Source organism: Coturnix japonica, chromosome 2 (genome assembly GCF_001577835.2).
Source record: "Coturnix japonica isolate 7356 chromosome 2, Coturnix japonica 2.1, whole genome shotgun sequence".
NCBI classification, from domain to species: domain Eukaryota; kingdom Metazoa; phylum Chordata; class Aves; order Galliformes; family Phasianidae; genus Coturnix; species Coturnix japonica.
The window spans coordinates 46,721,230-46,741,476 of NC_029517.1; the positions used below are offsets into that span (position 1 = coordinate 46,721,230).

The following is a 20,247-nucleotide window of genomic DNA, read 5'->3' on the forward strand; positions in this document are numbered from 1 at the left end:
GCTGATTTTTCATCCATCTTAAAAAAAAAAAAAGAAAAAAAGTCACTTTCTAACTGATAAATTTCAACCAGCTTTACCAAACCCAAACTAAATAGCTAAATGCACATCACCTTGGCCTCACTCCAGTGGGCATCTTAATGGATCAGCTACTCTGATGTTTTACAAGACAGAACAAGGAACCTCAACCAGTGATTTCTGCATCAGTTTCATAATTCAAATTGAACTCTTTCAAACCATTTCCATGCCAGTCTGCATTAATGACTGCAGACAGGGCACCTACATACGTAATTCAACTTCACTGCTGATGTTAAAGACCTCTGTGTCTTGATGCTCGGGCTCTCAGTGCAGAGGTAGCTACTGCTGCATGCTGACATCAGTCCTGTTAGTGTCATTCTCACCAGGAGGTGATATGTTTCTATGTGAGGTGCCAAGTCGTTAGTAACTCCATCTTAGTTCAATGCCTTCATTTTTATGCTTGGGTAGTTATATACTGTTACAAGAGAAAAGGGTACTTACCAATTAATGACACTGAAATGGAACTTTATAAAGGAATTATAATATGCTGCACTTTTTTTTTTTTTCTTTGAAGTCTTTGACAGCTTGAACTCCAGTGTTTCAGGTTTTGTTCTGGCTTTCAGAATTTACTACACATGGGGCCATACACTACAAGTGGTCATATTGCACATGACTCTTTTAAAGTGTCAAAATTACAGCAAGTTTTCTCTTCAAGAAGCTTACTTTTTCATTTAATGCAATAGATCCTGGCTGTAGAATTCAGAAGATAACAATAGAAACCATTCTGCTTTAAAGTTGCTTCTTTTTCAAGAATACCAGTGGGATAAATAAGGCTCCAAGATGATCAAGCTCAGCACTTCTTGCACCTGGTGTCTGAAGTCAGGGTAGCAATGGTTTAGAACTGAGGAAGTGCACTTGGGGAGAGCATACAATGGAGATGAAAAAGGAGTTGTCAGGGATATTTTAGGCTGGTGTTGGAAGGACTACACTAGCAAGGTTTTAATGAGGGTGAGAATCAATCTCTGCAGTGGGTAGAAGCAGTCTAACATTACATCTTGTGCACATGGTAGAATAGGTTCATCCAGCCTCCTTGGATGGAGGCATTGCCACTGCTTTTTGTTCCAAGGTCACATCAGCTTATGGACCAGCTAACCTGCAGCTGCTGGAAACATGCCATTAAGTGGTTCTCATGTCTCTCCCAGAGGTGTGATAAATACTATCAGCAGGTAGTCCCTGCATCCAGCCTCAAACAGAAAATGATGTCAAAATTTTACAATAGAGAGGTTTTTACAGGTTTTTCTATGGTTTTTGCAAGATAAGTGAGTGGGATACTTCACTGGCGTGATACAAAAGACAAGTTTCTCTGAGCAGATGCGTTCACTTGAAAAGAGGGTGTGTCCTGTGGTGCTGCACCTTGGCTTTTTCATTAATTGTTCACTCAAACATGTGCAGCATTCAAAGGGAGATAAGAAGATTTTGGATTAGAGAATAGGTCACTTGGTTCTTGATCACCTTTAATCACAGCTGAGTGAAATTTTTCATGGGAATCTTTTTATAAAGGAAAATCAGATTTAAAATGTCCAGACTTTTCATGTGTTAACATCAGTTTCCTTTCTGTTTCTTCGTAGTGATTATAAACTGCTTTAGATACAAAATGGCACAATATTTTTTTAAAGAAAAAAAAACGCAACAATTTGAGGGCTAAGATGACTGCTTCAAAAGTCCCATCTCCTCCCCTTTTCAAAGACTGTAAACCAAAGGAATCAAAGGAGGCTTTGTGAAATGAACCTTTCTGAAGGAACTGAAATGATCATTTCAATTTGTCATTTCTATTAAAATATCTGATATACTTTCATCACAGATTATAATTCTGTCTTCAGAAATTCGGAGTGGCAACGAACTAGAAATAGATTTGTTACTGTGCCATTTCCTGAGTCCCTTGATAGTATGAATGCATTGCTCATAATTTTTAAGCACATTTTTCAATGTAGTTGTTACCACTGTTTTTGCTCCTGCTTCCTTGAGTTGATGGGAGAGGTTTAAAATTTGAAACTATCATCATAGAAAGGTATTGGAGGATTGTAGGAACTGGTCACTCAGGGCACGTATTTTATCTGATATGTTTCTGAACTTGTGAGCTGAAAATAATGGAATTATACACATTCACACTTCTTGAGGATTTGACCGTCAGATTTAGTCATTAAAAAGGTCTTCACATATTTATCCTACTTATGTCAGAACATGAACTGAAAATCACTTTGGATAACTGTAACTTACTTTTTTTTTTTTTTCTTCAGTTGTCAAAAGCTGCTTTTGGTTTAGCACAAGCTGTCTAAAGAGCAGCCTAACTGGAGCAATCATCCATTCTGAAGGCTTGACTTGAAAATGTTGTTAGGAGCTTCCATCATGATGTTGATTCACAGATTTCCAGATCAGATGTACTCACTTTGAGATTTTTAAGAAAAGGTGGTTTGGACTTTTTTCTCTTCTTGACTGCCAGCCTAGCAATCTCAAAAACCCACTATATAAGACTGATTTGCAAGTGGACTCAAAAAAAACAACCCAAATGCATAATTTTAGAGACAAGGTTGAATCACTTCTGCCAGCTGTGGTATGTCCCTCAGTGCAAGAGTCGTCCCATTGGCAATCAATAGGGCTACTTAGGTGCTTAATATAGGATCTGACTTCAGATTTGATCATGGGAAACAGCCCACATGTTATTTGTTAATCAGGACTTTGAATTAACTCCTTCAAAATTTGGCATATTTATTGTGTTAAGATATCATTTCTCATACACATGCAGTATATTTAATCATAATACATTGCTTCAAATAAAAGTAGTATTTAAAATCATTTATTTCTCTTCATGTCACTTCAGTTCATGACTGAAAATGTTTCTTTCCAAGGTCATGAAAATCTTATATCTGAGTCTTAGTCAACTCTAAGAATAAATGGTTGAGGAGCAGATCCTTTTACATGGGTCTCCTCATTCCAGTTTCTGATCTTTGCTGGAGCTCTGCAGTTGTGTTTCACATCTCAGTTTTGCATTTATTTCTAATAAGTATATATTTTTGGATCAAATCCATTAGTTCATTTCCCTTGAACTGTTCTTTCCAATGCAGTTTCTACCCCCAAATTAAACATTATGCTTCTATTTTAAGCAGAACAGGTTTTGCAATCCATAAAATTAATTTTTGCTAAAAGCTTTTTGGGTAAAAATATTTCTGACATGATCAAATAGCTGGGCCATTATTAAAATGTTGTCTTTTGGAAGCAGCAACACTTCCACATGGGCTCTTACATAGGTTCTGTATTTTTAATCAGCCTCTGCTTTTATAAAAGGCATGCAGTGCACAGGAGAGTGGATTCACATGTCCTTTTCTGTTCATGCACACTGGCCTGTGGGCTATAAATGGAACAAAAGGATGAACTTCAATGAGCACTTGCCAATTTGCAAGATAAACATGTGTTGATGAGTTAGAACTTTGTTAACATGCCTGAAGTAGGTTAAATAAAGACTGTGTCACATATATTTTTCTTGTTATTTTTAGAAGTCCAGCTCCAGTGCGACCTGAAACTACGCCATCATCTGGCCCTACAGAAAAGCAGGAAATTAAAGTTTCTCGTGTGAGGAAGTTAACAAGACAGTACAGCTTGTGAGTAACATATAACACTATCTTTGTGTTTTTGCCTGCTTCAGCTGTAAAAGGAGATGCTAATTACTGCTCTAGCTATGCCTTCTGAAAGGCATGAGTGCAATTACATGATAATGATCTTAGGCTGACACCATTCCTTTCATCTCTGAGAATCTTAAAGCTTTTAATACTTAGTGAATTTGCCATCTCTCTGCAGTTACTAAACTGATATGCAGCCCCTTTGGTTTTTTTTTTGGTTTTTTTTTTTTTTTTTTTTTTGGAGTGTATTGATCAGAAATTAAAAATCTCTCTTCCACATGAAATGTCAAAGACCTGGTATGAGTCGGAGAAGGCTGCTCTGTCTGCTTCATTACAATCGCATCTGCAAAATGAGAGAAACAGTCCTTAGCTGCTGGGTGTTCAAGCTGTGCTCAGCCATTCCCTCTTAGAAAGGGTGAGCTCTCTCTCTCTCTATGTGATTTTGTCACACACAGAAATTACTGAGCACACTACAGCTATAGCAGCTAAGTTACGTCTCTTGTTCCAGGCAGGAATTATCTGTGCCTACAGAGATTTGGCATCACATTTACACCCAGTTCTTCTAATTTTAGAGTCTAGGGATAAACATGGAAATTAGTGTGTTGATTTGTCCTTCACATGAACCATCAAAACCATCAGAAGGTTCAGGCCATCAGAAACTCGTCACTAAAACTGAAAAATTATTTAGGAGAAGAAACAGAAGAATGAATCAAATTGAAGGTAGGAAGTAAGGAAGCATCTAGCCAAATCTTTATTTGTTCAAGAGACCAAAGCTAAACATATGGGAATGCAGCCACAGCTTGGTAAGTAGACCATGACACAGGCTCTTTTGCTACTCATCAGGCAGTACAGTTTGAAATGGGAATTAACCACTCAAGCTGGGAGTCTTGTCTGCTAATTCTGAGGGTAACGCATGACAGATAATTTGACAGCATTTCCTAGGAGTGGTTTCTTAAGACCTGAAAACCTGTTGACTCACTATGCCCAGCAGATCTTAAACACCAGTAGGCTTTTTCTTGGATGATACACCATTTCAACTACCTCATCCTTTCTACAAGCCAGGAGAAGAAAGTCCCCTAAATACTTCAAGATGCTTCAGATTTATCATACTTTTATGTAATGCAGGGATTTCTACATAGTCAGTAAGGGATAAGGCTGTGACACTGAGAGGATCGATTATGTTATGCTGCGCACATGGCAAATAATGAACAGAGCATGATAGCTGATGCTCCTCTTTGAGCATGTGTCACAGGTTACCTAGATTTACCTATGCCTGTGACAGGGGGAAGCCACCCCGTGGCTTCACAAAACTATGACAGCATGCTAATGTGCAAGAGTAGAAAACAATGTCCTATTGCAGACATAGTCACAGGTTTTGTATGCATATTTGGAAGATTCTTTGATTTGAGCTTTAACCTACAGGAATCGTTAAACTTGGTTCTTCAATACTACTAGATGTCCATAAATAAATAAATAAATAAAATAAATAGAAAGAATGAAAAAAGAGAGCAGGATTATGCCACCTAGACAGTTTTAAGTTACAGTATACTTAAGTGACAGTTTGTATGCCAAAACAGAAGATTTTCCAAGGGACCTACAAAGTATAGTAGTAAAATAAGCTAGTTTTGACAACAGCAAGAGAGTCAGAAGTCAGTTATTAACTATCTGAGAAAAAAATTATTTGCCCTAGAGTAGGGTGGGTCTGGAAAAGCTGTATTTACCTGTAAATAGAAAGTGACCACTAAAGAAGGATAAATGTTGGTAATTGGACACAGAATAATGAAAATGGATATCTCAGGATATGCAATGAAGAAGACTAATGCTCAGACTTTTAGCCAGCATGATGATAGCTTGATAGCTGGTAAGACTAAAGCCTAACACTTTAGTTTGCAGATCTGAAGAAGCCATTCCGAACTGGCAAGTTCTTGATAATTTTCCACTTCCTTATATGCAACAGAACAGCTTTACCCAGCAAGGAAGGAGAGGGTGCCAGTGCGTTCATACTGAGAGTGGGGAGCAAGAGCTGAGAAAATGTCAGCTACATGTTTCTGAAAGAGAGATTAACTAGGTCAACAACCAAAATTTGGCTTGCTGAGTTAAGAAAATGCATACTTAGTAGGGCCAACAGATTTTGCAGTCTTTTTCCAGAATGTAAAAAACATATTATATGTACTCTGGAGATAAATTCTAGCCTTTCCGAGAAGAAACAAAAAGTGAACCATGAAAAAGATAATATTAATGGCCATACCTTTATACCATAATAAAACCATCATTTTGTTGTCAGCCAAACAATCCACCACAGGGCTAGATACCCTGTATGTAAAGTAGTTTTGAAGTGTTGTTTTGCACAGTCATGCTGACTTCAGATAGCGCTAAACCAAGTACAGTTGTGTTCTGCAAATGTCTGTCAAACTGGCATGGCAGGGTTCTGTGCACTGAGACTACCTAAAGTGTTAGTTAAAGTTTGCGCTATCTTCTGAGCAGAAGTCATTTTTCCCCATGCTTTAAACTGTCAAACTGTAGTCTTTCCTTTTCACACATCATTCCCACTACTAAAGGTTCTGTAGGCCAGATTGGAACTGCTTATTTCTGTGCAATTCCAATTTGCAATTGGAAAAATTCTGACCCAGGGCTGACTGATTCCAAAGATTTGTAGCCAATGGGTCTCTACAGAAGTAAATGAAAGTAATATATTCTCTACTGTCTCTTATGTAGTGGTGATAGGTTAGTTGAGATGGAAAGAGCTCAGCTTGCTGTCCTTGAGTCCAAGGGAAGTATGCAACGTTGTTTTAAGAAAAATCCTTTCTCTGTAAACTGAATAAATGGGACAGAAAAAAAAAAAAAACACCAAAAAACAAAAAAAACCAAAACATATCCTCACAAGAATTTTTCTACCTTTCTGGAGTTGATCAAAATCCTTTTAAAGCCACTTTGAAAATAACATTATGAACTAACTCTGTAATGAGTGCCAAATTCCCCTTAGACTTAAGCCAACAAAGCAGTCGGTCTGATGGATGGATCTAACCAGATCTGTTATTATCAATAAAGCCAGCCTCTGTAGAAGAGAATATCAACATTAAAGTAGAGTAATATCAAATAAGTTCATGTATTCACATAAACATGCTCCATAGAAACACTGCTTACACATCAGACCCATTAGATTTCCATTTGTAGATGAGAGTTGACCAGCCAGTTGATTTTCAAGGAATCTTTAAAGCTTAAAAAATTTAATTCAGTTGCAAATTTAGCTGTAAATACTGCATTACAGATGGAAGAGTAAACAGAACTTCCAGATCATCTTCCAGAACAAGTACGGTTAAAAGTCAAGTCATATTTTCTAATGAGAAGATCTGTCTGTTTTTCCCAACTGCAGTGATGAAGATGACCTTCCTCCAGCACTGGCAGCAGCAGCAGCATCAACGTCTGTGTCTTCAGCATCTCCTGGGTCACAGAAAATGTGCACCCCACAGACATCAGAAGGACAAACACAGCTTTCGCCTGGTGGCAAGGTAAGGTGCAAAGAGATGAACTTATGTCAACTGGAGAGTATTTAGGAAGGCTGGGAGGAAGTTGCAAGTAATACTTGTCTTAGATGAAGTAATTCTACATTTCAGAGTAGTTTTCAATGCGTAGTAGTAGTAGCAACATGTTTAACCTATGTTGTAAGTGCAACTGTCAGAAAATATTCAGAGCCCGCTTCAAGACCCAACTGAAATCAAGAATAGGTTTTCAGCAGCTTTGGAGGTCAATAGATGAGGATTAAATTAACGTTTAACTTGATCTTGCATGCTTTTGTTGTCTGTCTCTCCTGAGTAGCCATATTTAAAAATTGAAAATGTGTGTAATTTGAAATCCATTTGGCAATTTATGCTTTAAAGAATTAAAAACAAAAGAAAACAAAGCAGTCCCACCGTAGGACTATAGAAACTAAATGCTTTTTCAAAGCTGAGTTTCTCCTTCATTTTAGAGTTCCACAGATGCTGGAAGTACTTTTGCTCTGGAGCCAGGTGACCTTCTGATGGATTTCACAGAGGCCACACCTATGGTAAATAATTGTAGTTTGCGGCCAGAAAAAATGTGAAAGTTTTCAATAATTTGTCTGCAGCTGGAATGAATGGGATGTTATGTGGTGTGTTGGATAATGCACAGGAATTAAGTAAGTTTGCTTGATTTTCAGTGGTCCTGAGCACCTGTCAAACTCAGCTCAGCATCTCAGAAAATCAACCCACATCAAGAAGGCTGAGATTTTGAATGGGGTTCTTTATTGTTGGATGACTTTTTATTTCTCTCTTCTACCTGAATATCTTTACACCTTGCTGCACTGGTTTCACCAGCTTCTTTTGACCCTTTAATGTACATCCCTGCTACAATCATAGATTTGCTTTTGGTAGTTTTCTGGAAAATTTATTCTTCTCAACATGAGTTTCCTTCAGCCCTTATCCAACAGCCAACTCAAAGACATGTACATGCACTTCTGTATTTCATTAACACAGTGCTGTGCTTCAGTTTCAGGCAAAATAGTCTGTAACATGTTGAATATTAACTTCTTTTTCTAGAAGTATGTGATCTGTGGTTTTACTTAAAAGCAAAGGAGATATGCTGCCCCACTGAAATCAAAATGGTTCTCGATTTCAGTGATCTCGGTCTTTCACCTCAGATTTCCAGCAGATTACTTGAAGGATCACAAAAAGATCCTCAACTTTCTCCAAATCATCCTGCTTGCAAACAGCTCTAATGCCAGGTAGTTATTCTGCTGTCAAAAGCCATTTTTGTTGACTTCCAGAAACTATGTGTAAAGCATATGAAAAGCACAGCAGTACATCTACACAGCAGTACACATTAAAATACCACTCTGGATGTTGCTTTCACTACATGGATAGATCCTAGTTTACAATATCACAGAGGTATTGTGGGGACATGCATTTTGCTGCAGAGATATTGTGGTACCAGTCTGTAAATAACTGCATGTGTCCTATTACTGCTGGATGAGAGATGTGGTTACCCCTGCATGCCTGATGAAGGCTCACCCTTCCTAGGTTCTTCACTTGCAGAAGGGATGGGAATACCCGGCTGTGGCTTTTTGGCTTTGGAGGCATGTGGCCTTCTCTGCTGAGCCCATTTTGGGATGAGCTCCATTTGTGTGGGTGCCTAGTCTCTAGATCCTTGTTGTTAATTGAAACGCTAGACCACATTTATTAGGAATTCAACTAGTATTCTTGGCATACTCTCTGCAAGTCCTGAGTCAGCACTGAGCTATGGTGTGGGCATGGGGTGTGCTATGCCTAGGGACCTGATGGTGTGGATAGAAAGATAAATTTGATGCAAGGGAGCTAAGAAGATGCTGAAATTGTTAGCGGTATATAGCATTTTAGGAATGGATGCTCACCCTAAAGGGACACAGCTCTAGAAAGCTCGTCTGTCTCATGCAGTTTTGAGCCTATGTGATTGTATATTCACAAAGACCTCGAGGGCATGTTATGCACCTTCTGCAACTTCAGCAGGGTCAGTAAGCAAGTTTTGTTTTTCACCTACCGTAAAAATCCTGTTCATGATCTCTGCCCTTCAGCCTGGCATAGCTGAACAATCTTTGCATAATGCAGGTGTTAAGTCTCTTAACAGCAGCAAATGAAACTTAAGGGTCTTTCTAGCCCCCTGGGACTCCTCAGTGAGAGAACTGTTCCAGTTCCACTAGCAAAGACAGCAGTGCTTACCTCTCCTCCATCTGCCGTGTAGGAGAGATGTATGTTTTTTCAGCTGAACATACCACTACAATTTGAGGTGTCTACTGAAATGGGAATGATAACCTAGAACCTTCCTGAAGTGCTGGAACACAAAACCGTCCCATTCCAGGAAGTGACAGGAGAGGTACTGAGGGTGAAACACCTCTCTCTGTACATTTCTGGGGGGAAGAGTAAATCAGAACAAAGCAAAGGAAAGAGAGAAAAAGCCATAAGGTTTGACATCTTTGCCTGTAGTTTAGGTTGACAAGACACAGGCAGACTGAGACAGGTTACATTGTACTTCTCACTATTAAAGATGGTAGCGGCTAAACTTCAAGTAATGATTCTCTGGAGATTGCAAATATAATTCTCATTTAAAATATTATACTATAGCATACTTTAGTAACCCAAATTTTTGAAACTGAGTCATGGAGACTTTAGCAATTGACCTGCTCTAGATAACATGGGTTTGTGTTTTGTTTCCATTTAAGAGAAATTCACATTATATTATAGTATTTCCAGCCAAGGAAATAGCTTTTCTTCTCTAAACACTTCACCCTTTCACCCTTTCCTCTATCCTACCCCCACCATCCTCTGACACAATTTCTCATACTTCATGTTCATAAACTAACCTTCCATGACTCTCTTGGTTTTAATATTTTGGAGAGCATGTACTGCACAGCATCAATCAGCCCTTCTTGTTTTGTTTAATGTCTATAAAGGTCAGCCTGTTCTCTAAAGAGTAGTTACTGTGTACAGACCTTTCCCTGCAGTTTCACTGACTATAGATTTCTGTCAACTGAGGTTTGAATGAAAAGTTTGCTCATAAGGGAGTGAATCTCCAAACAAAAGAAAGCTGAAGGAAAATACATAACTTTGGATGTTTGACAATTTTGTTGTGGCAACATGTGCTGTCATTTGAGGGTCAGACTGTGTTCAGCTCAGAATTGTGTTAGTGGCAGTACAGTGGTAACATGCTGGTTTTACACGCTGTAGTCTGACCCTTGGGAAGTTGCTGTTAATTGTACCGGTGTTTGTTTCCTACTCAGAGACATGTACAGGGCCTAAAGGGGTCATTCGTGCTGCCTAATTTGCCTGAGGTAATAGATCTGTAAGTTCAGGTTCCTACATAGGGTTTCCTGCAGAAGGACATTCAAACAGCTGACATCTCTTTGGTGTCTGGACTAAAGTTCTTAAGTTGGACACTTAAAATCAACCTTTTTTGGGGAGTTGTTTTTTTTTGGTCATTGATGTGTGCTGCCAAACTTCCTACGTGCACCAAAGGGCTGTTGTTAATTTGAAGCCGTTTCAGACATACTTCCTACTCTCTGTAACGCTGCTGGCATAGAGTGATTAATAGTCACTGACTCAGGTGCACAGTCTTTGTTGTTCAGTGTCTGATCGTTGATGCTTCTTGATGGCCTTGGGTTTTATCCATGATTTGCTGCTGTTGCCCATAAAGTGGAAGTTTTAAAACGTGCTGAGGATCAGAGCTAAAGTGGAGCTCACAAAATCAAATTAACTTATAAAAATGGAAGGATTAGTGAATAGATTGGATTAATGGTATTCAGCCAGCGTACCACGCAGGGATCAGAGCAGCCAAATTTGTCTACTCTGTCAGCCTGGAGGAATTACTGTGATATGCATGAGAACCAACTGAGCTCTAGTGGTCACTTAGTCATCAATACTTGGACTGCCAATAACAGCAGGGCAACGGCAAGGCAGAAAATCATTTTGTAGGAGAAATAGTGTATACTTAGTAATGCAGATTGCCTAGAAGTGAAAAGTATCCTTCTGTGCTCTGCATGCCCCAAAGCATGAGCTTCATGCATATCTTTTTCATTATTCAAGTAAATCCTATAGTTAACTGATTACAACACACCGCATGCTGTCCTTAAAAACATTACAGCACGAGCAGGACAACATTTCTATCTTTCTGTACCACTTCATTGAGACTTCAAACACTGCCTGGCTTATATGCTATCAGGATGCAATGCCTCCTGCATTCTGTATGTAAAAAATGAACTGGATTTTTTTCTTTTTCTTTAATAGAGCATTGTACATGAAGAATTGTAGTATCAGATTATGAGCATCCTTACTGAAGCTTATTAAAACTAGTCACTTTCGTAGGCTCTTTCTGCCATCAAGATACATCTCTCTCTCTCTCTTATGTTTCTGGCTTTCATGGAATTGGAAATCAAAGCTTAAGCTGACAGCTATTCTGTTCCAGCTTACAGCAAGCATGATCTGTGACACGGGTATGAATGCAGAGCTTTCTTGTTTGATTATAGAAAGCTCAGTCCCAAGCTCCCGAATGAGTGTAGCAGCTGCTCCATCATGCTGTCAAATACCTTTCCAACCAAAACAGAAAGGATGTATGTTCCAACGTCAGTTTAATCCTATGGAATAGAACAAAATAAGTAAGAATGTACAGTTTTATATATAAAATGGAACTATCCGTAACCTCTAGTTAAGTATTATAATGTGAGGTGCATGGGCTAGGACTAAACATGATCACATCTCAGAAGATATTGGAGAGCATTTATTTACAGCTGGCTGCCTCCTTCCAAGCTTTACATGTTATTTCATGCTGGATCCATTGGAGAAATTTCTAGAGCTTCACCTGCCATCTATTGGCGGAGGAAAGTAAATAGTAAAGCATTTGCTTTTTCAAAACATGAGATACAACATTTAAGAGGCATAAATTATGAGCATGATACTTTCAAAATGAGAAATACACGGCCTTCAATGTAAAACTAGATATTTTATTTAAGGCAGATTGGAAACAAATATTTCAGTACTACTGTAAGTGCTTGAAGTGATCACAGTGAGTCTGAAACAATGCAGAATTTGATGCATTAGCACCTATGATTTTGGAAATAAAATTAAGGCATCCAAGTCAAAAGGCAGTCATCCGTTGGCGAGACTGTGAGGAGTATCAGTAACGTGATAGAGGCATCAAGACTTCCTTGTAAATTCTCAACAGATAGTTGCAGTGAGTAAATGGCAGTGAGTAGCGGAGGAGAGGTAAATAATCTCACTCCATGCCCCATTAAAAGTAGTTATTTTGATAAAGGAATGCTGATTACAGTTTTAGTTGCCAAATTTTTGTGCAAGGTTGCTATAAGCCAAATGACAAGGGAGTGCTAAATTGTTTCAGTTTATCTTGCCTTCATTTTAAGCTTCTTTTCACTTTGGTTTTCAGTGAAAGACAGGTAAACAGATCAAATTTTAATAGCTCCATAACCAGTCCTTGTGGCACTGATTTCCAAATGAAAGTATAATGTAGTTCAAGACTAATATTTGATAAGAGCATTAGATAGCACAAATCTACTCTGCTTGGCTGCAAATACAGATCCAATATCTCTGCGTGCACAAGAGATCTCTAAAACCTCTTAGAGACAAGTTTATAAATGCTTTACTTATTGTGAACTACACAGTGAAGGTAAACTAGGTCTTCCCAAAATAGTTGGGCTGTGTGGTATATTTCAGGATTAGCAGCTTTTTACTTATACATCTTCATTAAATATACATGCACATATATTTCTTATTAAAAGATGATCTGGAAGTCATAAATATGACCTGCATTCAAAAAAAGTTAAAAAATGCTTTTTGTTCTGAGCCAGCCTCTGAATTACAGTATTTGCATGTTCAAATTGGATAGCTTACATGCAAAGGTTAATTATTAGCAAAACAATTTGCTCAAAGGAGAGGCCTGTCTGTTGCATGTACACCTACATATACAAATAGGAACACAAAGTAAGTGACAAGTTAAATGTACTTTTATTCCCAGTTTCAAGTTCGTGCCCTTTAAGTTCGTATTAAACTAAGAAACAGCAAAGAGCAGCAATTGCTAAAGCAAACAACCTTTATACAAAAGGCTTGTAGCAGTAGGCAATAAATCTAGTTCCATAGGAACCCAGGGAATGATTTAGATTGAAATATTGATATTGCAGAGGATCTTTTTTTTCCGCTGGAGAAAAGGGCATTGCATGTTCAACTAGCTAAGATTGAAAGGGGCACGTAGTAGTGCTCAGGCAGTTTGGGTATGAGACATTTGAAAGGGGGTTGCAGAGGGGAGGTGCTCAGTGCTGCATACAGTGCCGGGCTGCTGGGAGCACAGCATCCAATTCAAGCAAATTACCTGAGCATCTTCTGGGTTACATAAAGCGTGTTAATAACTAGAGAGGAGACTTGGCGCTTTTAAAAACAGCCGTGGCACTCAAGCAGCCAAAATAATGAGTGAGCCTTTCATACCCCACAATAGCTGCTTCTGATAATGTACACACACAGAGCACTATAAACGCTGATATGTAGCTCTGCACGTAGCTTGAGCATGTGGTTTTACCAGTGTATGCTACCCTTATAAGCAGTGTATTGAATTATTAGCGTGAAATGTACCTGGGTGTCTGGGAGCGCAGTCAGACTGTGAGGCTGCCTGCTGCATCTTATTTTGACATTCTCTGAAAAATATAAAATGCTTTGGCTGCTACTCAGCTGTCTGGGGATTTGTTCCCATTTGCCCATTATAGAGGGACACACAGAGTTAGTCAAGGAGCAAAAGGAGAAAATGTTCAAAGATGAACTGTGATAGTTTAGATTTACCTTTTATCTTGCCTTTGATTTAAGGGATTTAAATTCATAGGCTCAATGAATGTTTATTTTCCCTTTATCTGCATGCCATATAGAACAACTTGATGTGCTCTGTAAATGTGTGTCAGATGATTTAACACTTCCCCTATTTCTTAAACTAATCGAAAGTGATTTCTGCAAAAAAAGGAAAATATCCAGAAGGTAAAATCCACTGCTGACTATGCACCAGTGGACACTGTGATAAATTGGATGGGATGTGTACATGAGCAAGAAAAGATACCAAGAAGAGGGGAAGGTGTTAAGTGGAAAAAAAATAAATGCAGGTGTGTGATGCTGCAATGTGCCTACTCTGTAATTCACTGCTTTTAAATACTGAATGACTCATTGGCTGGCTTTTAATAAAACTTGTGATGACGATAAAGATGCAATGTCAGAAGGTAGTTTGGATCAAGAGGGCACAAGCTTTTTTCCTGGAGAGGTGATAAAACCTGCCACATACAGTTATTTTTAGTCATTTCCGTACATCTTAAGGTGCCTTTCTAAGTGTCCTCAAGCATTCAGTGTGCCTTCCCCATATCAGCAGACATCATTAAATGAACAAAAGCTTGCCCGTAAATCTGGTTTCTGCCATATCGCACAAGGAGAGCTGGTCCTGGAGCTTAGAAATTGGGCTGGCCTCCATAACAGGCCTGGCACATGGTCAAGCTCATTTGAGAAGCCGGTTACACCAGAGGGCATCTACATCAGAAGACTGGTGGCTCTTCTACCACCCATGGGCCCACAGAGGAGCGTTGTCAGGAGAATGCTCAGTGACACCCTGTTGCCCTATAACTGAAGTCTGTGAGGCTGTTGCCCTGTGACATGTTGTTTGCTGTGCTCATTCAGTTTAATAACAGCTTATGAAAAGCCGCCTACGAAACTGAAGGAGCGAGGTAGTGTCACAGCTGCACACATAGTTCTTTCTGTAGGTGGCTGCTGAGGGGTTTTATGTCTCTTGCCTCCTTTGTGTGGCTGTGACAGGAGCTGGATCGGCTCATTGATCCCACTGAACACTAACCCCCAATACAAAGTGATTCATCTTAGGTCAAATCCTCCATGAAACCACAGAGTTTCTCCTGAGGACCAAGGGAGTGATAAAGTACATTTGTAAGCAGTGTACCTTCTGGAGCAGTACTTCAAATGGGACTGCTGTGGCAGATGAAATAATTTTGCAATGAGGTCTGATGAAATTATGAGGACTCTAGGATACAGACATCTGCAGTAGGTGACTGGAGACCAACAGACAGAAACAGTACTGGGGAGGTTGCTCCCAGACAATGCATAGCACATGAACCTGCTGGACACCATAGGTGGGGCAGTGAAAGACTGTGCTTCTATTTAAGTATAATTGCTGTAATGAACATTTTTAGTCCGAAGCTTTCCTAAATATCTTTAGCCACCATTTTGGCTTCCTTAACCTCAAGTTAAGGGGAGTTGGACCAGTAATGTTCCTTTCCAATGTCAACCAACCTGCAATTCTATGCAAACCTGAGGATTATAAAGGTTATTGTAGCTTAACAAAAAAATAAAATAAAAATGCTACCTACAGCCTCTTTCTCCTGCCTATCAAAAACATGACAATTCCACAACAGCAGCTTTCTTTTTTTTTGCTTGAAATGAGCATCAGTGAGGGGATGAGGTAAATACAAAGCAAATAGATTTTAGATTGGCTAACATATAGAGGGCAAATCTTGATCAAATCTTGTAGAACCTGCATAATCTTGCAAATAATGTTGTTGGTTTATTTTATTTTAAATTATTGCTTTATTTTTCAAGCGAACACGTTTCATATCCTTAGCAGCAGTAAGCAGCTGTAACATCTTCCTAAGAAGAATAAAAGCAAACAATAGACATGCTGGGCTTTTCAGAGGTAGAGCAATAACTTTTGGATGTACTGACTGAGTCTCCTTTTCCTTTACAGTAATCCATGAAGCAGAAAAAAGTTCCACCTCTGTTTTAAAGCCTACTTGAAAGTAGATATATCTTTGTGCACTTACTCTCAGTGACACAAATACAGATACGTTGCTTCAGTCTTTTGATAAGGACATATTAATCACTTGTTCTTTGGCCTGAGAAGTACCTCATTCTTTTTTGTCTCAGCAACTGTGAAATTTGTAATCTCTCTTCTTTGGTAAGAGTAGGGACAATTGCATTTAGACTCCAGTGAGTAACTATTGTGTATTTGTTTTCTTTCCAATGCACTAATGAAGTGGTATACGTGTAATTCTAATTCACATTTTTCCAGTGTGATAGCAAGTATGATGCTAACTGCTTGGCTGTTCTGTGGAATTTCAATTGAAAGCCTTCAAGCAGCAACTGAAAATGCAAACATCTGCTTTGCGAGCTGGTTTTTGACTATCTAGAGGGCGTCTCAACTAGTAAAGATAGCAAAAAGAAGAAGTAAACTTTCTTCTTATTTACCACTCAGCTGAATAATCAGAATTGGTAGGAAGTTGTTTCTTCTTCTATTTTGAGTTAAAGTAAAATGTAGTTTTCTACATTTTCTTTTCAAAGAAACAGCCTGATTCAAATCTCAGAGAATAGTGAGAAGGTAGAGAAATTACAGGCCAGTTTTGAATGCTTTCATTCCAGCAGTTTTTAACTGTTTCAGTTTCAGGTCTTGTTTGTTAACCAGTTTCAATGAACTTAGGTTTCCAAACAAGAAGTCATTTGTAAATTAGATACTGATACCTCCTCTTACAATATAAAAGAAATATAATTTAATTTAATCAAATCAGCCTGATTCTTTCTTGTAACACATTCAATTTGAATGAAAAGGCATTTACTCATAAGAATTCCTACATGGATCCATGCAATAGCAGTCTCTTCTGATGAACCATTAGCAGTACCCATGTGATCAACAACTTTCTGTCATCTATTGTACTGATTTGTCCTCTGCTTTCCACTGTTATTCACAACAGTGAAAAAGCTCCTGCTGAGACATATTGTCTATTTAAATGTGCTATAGTCTATCTACTAGTAAAAAGGGAAGGGAAGGGAAGGGAAGGGAAGGGAAGGGAAGGGAAAAGGGAAGAGGAAAGGGAAGAGGAAAGGGAAGAGGAAAGGGAAGAGGAAAGGGAAGAGGAAAGGGAAGGGAAGGGAAGGGATGGGAAGGNGTGGAAGGGAAGGGAAGGGAAGGGAAGGGAAGGGAAGGGAAGGGAAGGGAAGGGAAGAGGACGTCTGGTCATTGTCCTGTGAGATTTTCATCAGGAAGTGCTTTGCCTTTGTACAGGGCCTACTACAACAGTCTTATAACTCAGAGGAATAGCAATAACAGAAATACATGGTCAGATAAAGTGATAAATTTCAGCTTTCATAAATCTCAGGTTTTTTTCTGGTAATTGCACAGTTTCTGTGCCTCAACCCAAATACCATAAATCATAATGGAAAATTATTAATTAATCATAGAAGAAAGAAGAGTTGGTTAATTACAGACTGTCAACTGTTGCGATAAGTGGATTGAAAACCACTCAACACAGAAGAAAGTGTTATCTTCAGTTCTGTCATGGTTCATCTTTACTTGTATCACTCTCTGAAAAACAAAGTGCTAAATTGTTTTGGGCTAAGGAAAAAAAATTAAATGGAGGTAGATGTCCTCTACAACATAGCAGCTTAAGCCTGCTGACAAGAAAGCAGTTCTAGCGTGCTGATTAGAGTTATTGCCTGGAAATTGGACAGAGAACCATTGCTATGGAAAAGCCATATCTATAGCTGTTGTATGGCTTGACATTCATCTCACATTCAGCAACACAAGACCAAAACCTCCCTCTTGGAGGAGCAGCTCATGATGTCAGGAAGGTGAACCTCCACAAAACACATTTAACAAGTTAGTCATTTGCTGTTTCTTTGCCAGAAAAATAATTGGCTAGAGTCTTGCAAGCTCTCTGATGCACTGAAACATCCCCTGGTCACTTTTAGCACTGTGCCAGGTATTACCAAGATTGCATAAAAGAAAGGAGCTGCCTGTGCTATCTGGCATGCATACCAAGGCATGAGCATGTGTCCTGCTGTGAACCTTGTTGGCAGTGCTGGAAATGGGAAATTGTGTGCCAAGTACAGTGGGCTTCTGACCACCTAAATTTGTGCACTCATCTCATGCTGCATTCAAATCAAGCAAACTGTCAGAATCAATAATCGTGAAGCTCAGGAACACATCCAGACAGAGCCCGTGTGTTTGCATCAGTGACTGAGCTGCCCAGACTTCAGACAAAGCTCAGTCTCTCCAAAATGTCTGTGATTTCCCTCACCAATAGCAGGGACGCTTTGGCAGCGCAAATAAAGGCTTTCTTTCACATCTGCAGTGTGGCTGAAGTGGGCACACTCCCACACCAAGAACAGCCAGTTCCTGAGCTCGTGGATGTAACACTCCTAAAGCAGCAGGCAAAGAACTAATGCATAAATAAATACTAACGCCCGCCTGTCCATGAAAGTAGAGTGTATCAGCTTTTAGACTTTAGACAGCTATCCCAGTGCTCCTACAGAGAAAGAGTGGTCACTATAGTGAGACATTAGTATTAGACACCTAATTACTCCCCAGTTATGCAGTTAACAGGGCCAGTTTCTGCTCCTCTTACAATTTACAAAGGCTTCAAGGATTTTTCTGAATTGAATGAGTTAACTGTAATGTCCAAGGGACCATAACATCAGCAGAGGTTGACAGACAACAGTGTGTTTTGGCCTCCATCACATGGTGCTGAGAGAGGCTCTGGGAGGCAGTAGAGCTGGAAATGTGTCTGGCAGGAAATCAACAGCTCCCAGTCTGGCTCACCTGTAAGCTCCCACTGGGATGGGCAGGAAGCCCCTGACTGGGAATCAGGATCTGCTGTGATGTTTTCTCACAGTGTGTTTCTTCCCCTGAATTAGTGCCACAAGCAATGCTCCGGGGGCAGCACTGTTGTTAGTTAGCCTCTCTCTCACTTCCTTCTTCCTTTACTGTCCAGAGCAGCATTATAATCTTCAGTTGCCTTCAAAGAGATATCTTTAATGAAGGATTCTCTGGATCCTCAGCCCAGTAAACAAATTATGGGAAAGCAGAGCTCTGCTCAAATTGGTGAAGTATCCTTCTGGCATTCAAAGTGCTGTCATTTCTGGACCAAACAGAAGAACTCTACTTTTCCTCTTGATACATGGGAGAAATTTCTGCTGTAATTAAGAGTGTGCTAATAGCCCTAATCGATTGGGATTATCCCTTGGCTAGGACTAATCTCATTAGCTATGGGAGATGCCTGAGAACAGTGGCTCTTAAGGTAGCATCCCAATCTGTTTTTGAAAAGATGGAAATAAATACGCTGAGAAAAGGAATAACACATTTACTTTGATGCCAGATTGCTGTAATGACAAATGCAGAGGGCTGTAATGTGTTTTGTGTCACTGAATTCACAAAGTATTATGATGTATTTGATTTCAGAAATATATATGTTTAGTGAGTTTGAATGCTTGCCCCAAGATTTTACTTTCAGACAAGGCAGAACCGTTCCTTTATTTCAACACTCCGTGGCTGGCAATATGGATGATTCCATAGCCATGACTATGAGGTTATGAATAAATAGGTTTTTATATGTAGCAAATATCACATATATATATATATATATATATATATATATATATATATATATATATATATATATATACATACATACATATATATATGAGATATGGGATTGCACAGTCTTAAATCAAACAAGGCATTGTAGCTTGTAGAATTCTAACTCCTAATCAAGTTGATCTCAAAGTTAGGATCAAACAGTTTTGTATCCACAACATTTAAAGAAGCAGTGCTTTGTTCCTAGGATTCATTTTGGAAAGGGTGACATTCTACTATGGCAATGTCTTGTTATCATGTGGAGGCCCAATTCAGGGCAGACTGTTACAGTTGTGAGACTGACAACAGCAACACACTGCAGCAGTCAGCATCTCTGTGTATCTGGGTAGATCCCAATTCATGAGGGGGGCAACGTTTCCAGGCATGTGCACAGGTCAAGGCTGCAGTAGTCACTGGTGTAGGTCACGCACTGAGGTTGAAAAGAAGCTCAAGTGTCTTTCTGGATAGATGTATACTAAAAAGTGGTCCAGCTTGTCATTTTATCACTTGTTCTGTAGCTCCACTGATGTTAACCTACCTACGCTATTCTTTTCCTTTACAATAATGAATTGTACAAACTCTTGGGGATTTTTGCAGAGCTTAATAGACCATAAAAGTAGGACAG

The 20,247-nt window shown here is 39.1% G+C and overlaps 1 protein-coding gene across 4 annotated transcripts in view; it reads left to right on the plus strand.

The window, feature by feature from the left end:
* Positions 1-20,247, plus strand: part of EPB41L4B (erythrocyte membrane protein band 4.1 like 4B) — a 162,101-nt gene that overhangs the window by 125,606 nt on the left and 16,248 nt on the right. For all 4 annotated transcript variants that reach the window (XM_015854292.2, XM_015854293.2, XM_015854294.2 and 1 more), the window contains 3 exons: positions 3,567-3,671; positions 7,063-7,198; positions 7,657-7,734. In XM_015854292.2, the coding sequence (XP_015709778.1) occupies positions 3,567-3,671; positions 7,063-7,198; positions 7,657-7,734 (319 nt within the window). The remainder of the gene's footprint in view (positions 1-3,566; positions 3,672-7,062; positions 7,199-7,656; positions 7,735-20,247) is intronic.